This window comes from Malania oleifera, chromosome 7 (genome assembly GCF_029873635.1).
Source record: "Malania oleifera isolate guangnan ecotype guangnan chromosome 7, ASM2987363v1, whole genome shotgun sequence".
NCBI lineage: Eukaryota > Viridiplantae > Streptophyta > Magnoliopsida > Santalales > Ximeniaceae > Malania > Malania oleifera.
This window is the reverse complement of record NC_080423.1, coordinates 98,189,427-98,195,597: the sequence shown is the minus strand read 5'-3', so window position 1 is coordinate 98,195,597 and position 6,171 is coordinate 98,189,427. Positions and strand designations below refer to the sequence as shown.

The 6,171-nt window shown below is 34.3% G+C and overlaps 1 protein-coding gene across 1 annotated transcript; it reads right to left on the bottom strand.

The window, feature by feature from the left end:
• Positions 1-3,941: 3,941 nt before the first annotated feature.
• Positions 3,942-5,967, bottom strand: LOC131159290 (protein RGF1 INDUCIBLE TRANSCRIPTION FACTOR 1-like). Its single transcript, XM_058114054.1, has 4 exons — positions 5,767-5,967; positions 5,441-5,644; positions 5,039-5,254; positions 3,942-4,651 (listed from the first exon to the last, which is right to left on the bottom strand). The coding sequence occupies exons 1-4, from the start codon at positions 5,821-5,823 to the stop codon at positions 4,433-4,435; spliced, it is 696 nt and encodes a 231-aa protein (XP_057970037.1). The 5' UTR covers positions 5,824-5,967; the 3' UTR covers positions 3,942-4,432.
• Between the last annotated feature and the right edge of the window lie 204 nt (positions 5,968-6,171).

Genomic DNA, 6,171 nt, shown 5'->3' with positions numbered 1-6,171 from the left:
TTTTATGACTCCATATATTCTCTACTTAGGTAAATAAAATCGTCATTAAGACAAATATATTGCGCCATTGAATCAAAATATTCATGTTAATATTATTTTACTTAAAGTATAATAAAAAAAATTGATGTCATTCCTGAATTTCGGAGAAAAAGTCTTTTTCTTTTTTGACGATAAATATATTTTTCAGAAATTATAAAATAAGAATTCAAAAAGATGCCACAGCATGGGGTGGACGGTAGAGAAGCGAGGGGAGGCCAATAATTGACGATGGTGGGACACGTGTCAAGGTTCGGTTGGTGGGTGTGACTATAAATAATAATAAAATAAAACAGAGGCGGCCAAAGATAATGGAGGCGTGACCTGAAAGGCGGCGACTAGCGCGTCGCTGCCGCGGGGCAATTGAAAGGCAAGTGGGGGCGTTCGGGATGACCGGTAATACCGGTAAAACCCGCTAAACGACACCGTACATGTCAAGTTCAGGCCTTCCAGATACTCCACCCCGTCTGACTCAGCTTCCTCTCTTCACGGTCACAATCTCAACTTGGACTTTTCCCATACATATCTATTTAGTAATAATAACCATAATAAAGGCAATAAAGTAATTGATATTAATTTATCCTAATATTCGATAAATGAATTATTTTTTAAAAAACAGAAAATGGTTGGTGATATTTTTTTGACAATGTCACAAATAATTATCTCCAAATACAATATTATTATACTTAAAATAATAACTTATAAACAAAAATGAATACATTATTATTAATATAATAGTATAATATAATTATTAAAGTCAGAGACTACATCGTTCTAAATTATTTTGGTTAATTAGATTATTAAATATTAATTTAAAAAAAAAATTGTGTGGGTTGAAAGTTTTAGGACATGAATTTAATTAGATACGACTTTTAGTGGGTTTTCATGTTAAAAATATAACTACTATTCGTACACAAATCAAGGAAATAATAATTGTATTTTCTAAAATGTCTACTAAGATTTTCCCATAATAATAATAATAGTAATGGTACGGTCAATGAAAAATTAGTGCTAGTAAAAAGAAGATGCATATCTATAAAATAATGATACGAGTATTTGCTATTCATTTTCTCAAAACCTTCTACAATTTAGATGTTGATTCTATTAACAATGCATCACAACTTGACATACTAAGAAAGCAATTCCGAAACAAAACCTCGACGGTCACATTTGTCCGCTATAAATTTAAATGATGAAGATCCGAGACAAATTAACACAATAAAGAAAGCGTCAAAGATCCTAAGTCAATTGTCTGAGAATCACATATATCAACAAATCAGAGCCTATTAATTTTAAAAAGAGGATATATGACAACAATTCAAATTTTATCTCAAATCATAGATTTATAATTTATCATTTATTATCTCCTATGTCATGTAATTGTATATAATTACCTTCTCTAAAATACTTAGCGTTCATGACTCAGCTATTGAACAAAAATACCATTATTTTTTAGATTTTATAAAAAAGACTGCATATTAACGTACTTTATTAGAGATGATCAATTGAGAAAAAAGAGAGATTAGTGTTATTTTTTAAGACATTAAATAAGGTTTGTATTCTTTTGATAAATTATTTTCTAATAAAAAGATGAGTATAGCTTGTCCTAGAACTAAGTTAACCAATGAATTAATTTTTGTCCCTCTCCTTTCTACTTACCATGACAACAATTAATTTATTAATAATGACCATAGAATTGATGCACTTAGAAGTCTTGAATTAAGTCTAGGAATCAATGTTTTTGCCTTAAAATTAAAAACACTATTAATTAAAATACCTAATATGCTTAATTTAAAACTAATAAAGCTCTTGAACAAACAAATCTTGATAATAAAAATAATTAATAATCTTGTTCTTAATGACTTTCCTCCCACAAGGAAGAATAAAAATTATAAAAAAATGTCAGGTAACAGCCGCCGCAGCCCATTTATTTGAAGGCATATATGGGAAGTTCTAATCAAGGTAAGAATTTAAGTGGGCATGTGACTCACCGCAATCCCAACAAAGCTTTTAATAGATACCCTCCATTTTTATTTCCCACCTATTCTTTAAGCTCTTCATGTTTCTCATTTTTAACTGCTCGTTTGGTTAGACTGACTAAATAATTATTTATTTAACATATAATAAAAAAAATAGACATATCTATGATAAAATTTAAAAAATAGTTATTTCTTATTGTAGACTCATAAAATGTTTTATGTTATTATTTGCTTTATAGTAACAACATGATTTCTTATATAATTAATTGTAGCAAATTAATTTATTAAAAATAATTTATTCCTGAAAAATAGGCATTACGCAAACTAAAAATAAAAATTATTAATAATTTTATAATTTAATTAATTATCTAAAATTTACATGTTTAGTCGGCCTGCTTTAGTTAACTTGTAGTAAATTTATTTTAGATTGTGCCCTAAAAATGTAGGATTGAGGTATATATAGACTAGGAATGGTCCAAAAATAGGACCCCATTTCTCATTGAGGGTTTCGTGTTCAAATATTGCAATAAAATATATAAATTTTTTTAAAAAAAAATAAAAAATAAATAGATTATGCTTTATTTTGTAGATAAGACCCAACTAACGATGTTAACGACCAAGCCTCGAAAAAGTCAATGAATTTATCTAAAACACTTTCCACTTTTAAGATCGTAATTACAAAGTTTTGGGCCACTTTGTAACCGAATTTTTCTCTTCCATAAATATGGAAGAGTGACTGTTGTTGCAATAACAACAGTCAGAACCACATCACGTTGTCTTGTGGTGAGGTCTGGTCCGTGCAAACACCACCATGAAATAAAAACTATGAGATTAAATTGCTTAAATCGAACACATTTTTAATAATCAATCACATTATGAATGATTACACCATATTTTTTCGAAAATAGATGATCATGTTGCTTCCCTATGTTTAGCTCAAGCTTTTCATATGCCTTCAGTATATAGATGATACACCCAAAATTTATAGGAACGCTCATAGGATCGGACAGTTGTAAGACAACCATTTAATGTCTCACGTAACCATTCTTAAATTACCTATAATCTCTTTAAGCATAATAACACACTTATAAATGTTAGACTGAAGGAGGGTTTGCCTCTACCACTATAAAAATACGATCCCACCGTATACCCCGAGTCCTCCAAGTCATTCTTATTTGATTCCTTTAAGATGGTCACGATTGAAGGATGATTCAATAAAAGATATTCGATATTTGTTACCAACCCCATATCTATATATATATATATATATATATATATATATATATAAACCTACCCATAATCTAAGAATATAACTCATTATCTAAAATAGAAATTATCTTATTATGAAATCAGCCCTAAAGAATGATATTATGAAAGGGATGTTTTCCATGATAGAGAGAGAAGAGAGAAAGGGGGGGGGGGGTAAGGAATAAACAAGTTCAACGCACATTTCAAGGTTTCAAGATTCATGCATTTGGCCCAACTTCATTTCCCTAGGCATTTTGGCAAAATTGAAACTATCTCCACTCGTCCAATTTTTTTATTTTTATTTTTTAAAAATCATCTCCATCTTACAAATAATGTAAAATCCAGCCGTCAAGTTTAACTTTCAGAAATTTCAGTAAAATATAATATATAATTATATCAATTTCTTTCAAATCTTAGAACCCATTTTTATAAAACAAGCTTACCCCAATAATGAATTAAACTATAAATAAGACTGAAGGAATGAGGGAAGCAGCCTGAAAAATGAAAACCCTTTCCACTTTTAAGGAGCTTATAAGCCTTTCCATTGTGAAAAAAGTCCATAAGCCCATGTTTGGCTCAACAAATGATTCATAGAATTTGACTAATACGGCATGCAACCTTGGAGAAAGAGAAACTGTATGCACTAACAGAAGATCAAGCCTTCCCAAACGGGACACATACACCAATCACTTCAACCATTACACCTTAATTTTTTACATTACATTTCTCTGTTCCTCTTTAAACTTTTCTCCTCTACTCTATACATTTACATTTTAGGTTCCAACTGTAGTTAAGAAAAAAGCAAGTAAACATCTATCAAGGTTTATCTACCCCCATCCATCCAACCATCCACTTGCTCCACTATCGCATTCATCTCTCTTTTCTTCTTTCCTTCTTGTCCACAACCTCAACTTGATTCTTTTCTGCTTTCCCATTATTGAAATTTTCCTTATTTTCTATACTTTCTTCTCTTACATTCTTCTATATACAAACAGCTTTAGCTTCAATCCCCAACACTGGCCTCCATGGATGAAGCTCTAGTGCTGAAACCAAAGCAACATCTGCTAACAATGCCCACCATGATCAGGGCATTCTACTGTATATTATGTATACTGGAGAAAGTTTCTTAGCTGGGATTTTGAAGATGATGATGATCTTCATATAAGGGCTTAGAATTCTATGATCAGTCCACCCATTGGAGCTCTGTGGGGAGTGCCCTTCCTCCTCTTGGAAGTCCGGTAGTTCACGGCGGCCGTCCGGGGCGGGGTCGCGGGCGTAAAGCTCTTGATTGATCCATGGCTGACTCCACTCACCGATCCTTCCGAGTCTGACCCTTCTATCTCCTTGCTGACTTTCTTCCTCCGGAAGTTCTTGGATGTCCCAACAATCTGGAAATCACAAAATTAATGCGCATCTTCGTTGATTATTGATTAAAATCTTGAGAATTAATGTACACTGAAATCCTTCAGAAGCAAAAGAATGGCCTGCAATTTCTTGAAGGCATTTCTTTTGCACCCAAAATTTCGCCGAAAGTAGTGCTACTTTGCGTTGAAACTTGAAAGTTAAAAAGAATGGTAGCTTGGAAAAGAATGCTGGTCTTTCTGGAAATTGACATTTTTGAAACTTTCCCATTTGAATTCTAACCCAAAATAAGTAAGGACGGCTAAAAAAAACAATCAACAGAAACCGCAGTTCGATTTCATCAATGCACAGATGTAGGAAAGTCAGTTTTGCAGAAAGGAAATGAAAATGGAAAGGGTACAGATAATTAGTACCTTGCATCCAAGAGAGCAAAAACTGTAGGAATCGAGGAGGCTGCGGTCACAGACCTGGCAGGTGTTGGTGACCCCTTTGCCAGGCCTAGGCTGAGGCCTCTCGTTCAAGAACACAATTCTGGCGCTGTTGATAATGTAGGTTTGAACCCCACTGATGTCCAGAAATTTCTGAATCTCAGACACTCTCACCACATCATGGTAGGATGATCTCCTTATCTGCAATCAACAAAAACGCTAATTTCAGAACAACCCATCACAAAACTTCACCAATTCTCGAACAGCAACGGCAAAAATTGAAGTACCCAGAAAACTCAAGGATGGAAAACGCTATTGAAGCACAGAAGACCATCATCCAAAATGCATGAAACTGATTTAGAAAAGTAGATATTCGGATGAATGAACCTGAATGGCCCTGTGGTCTTTGTGGAAGGAGAGGCAGGTGGAGCAGAAAGCTCCGTTGACGCAGTCGAGGCAGAACATGTTGCATTCGCTCTTGTGGCAGTCGGCGTGGGTCTTGCATTGACCGAAGAAGCTCGTCCTCAGGAGAGGTCCCAGCCATGGCGGCCACTTGCTGTCTTCTTCCTCATCCTCTGGGCCTCCCGCACCCTGTTCCACAATCAATTCAATTTTTTCACAACCCAAATCAGAAGCCAATCGAAAACAGAAAAAGAACAAACAAAAAAAAGCAAATTAACAAAAGGATAAGCCGGGAGGCAGAGGTAATCAACCATGATCCTTCTGTTTCTGGGTTTGATTTCTCTGACACTGGGTTCCTGATTATCCATGAGCAATTTGCAGAGAATTGTTCTGTGGTTCTCACTCTAGAGAATTCGGGAGAGAGAGAGAGAGAGTGGGGTTGGGAGAAGGGAGAAAAGCGTGGGAGGGTGCTTTGTAGAGGGAGGGGGCAAATTGGGTCGTGCTTATCTGCATAAAAGTCTTCACCCGAGCCTCCTCCCGAACCCAAACCACCAGATGCGTTTGCTTCAAGGAACTGACGTCTGTCCTACTTCCCTCTCCATTATTATTATTATTTTTTTATTTTAGCTTTTCTTATTTATTTATATATTCATGTATGTATGTATGTGTTTGGTTTGCTTTCAACGATGGCATTGCCTTGATTTGCAAACTGGGGT

Coding starts and splice junctions, on each gene's coding strand:
- LOC131159290 (XM_058114054.1), bottom strand. CDS start 5,823: ATGGATAATCAGGAACCCAGTGTCAGAGAAATCAAACCCAGAAACAGA. Junction 5,645..5,766: donor CCAGAAACAGAAGGATCATG/GTTGATTACCTC, acceptor ATTGTGGAACAG/GGTGCGGGAGGCCCAGAGGA. Junction 4,652..5,038: donor TTTGCTCTCTTGGATGCAAG/GTACTAATTATC, acceptor TGTGATTTCCAG/ATTGTTGGGACATCCAAGAA.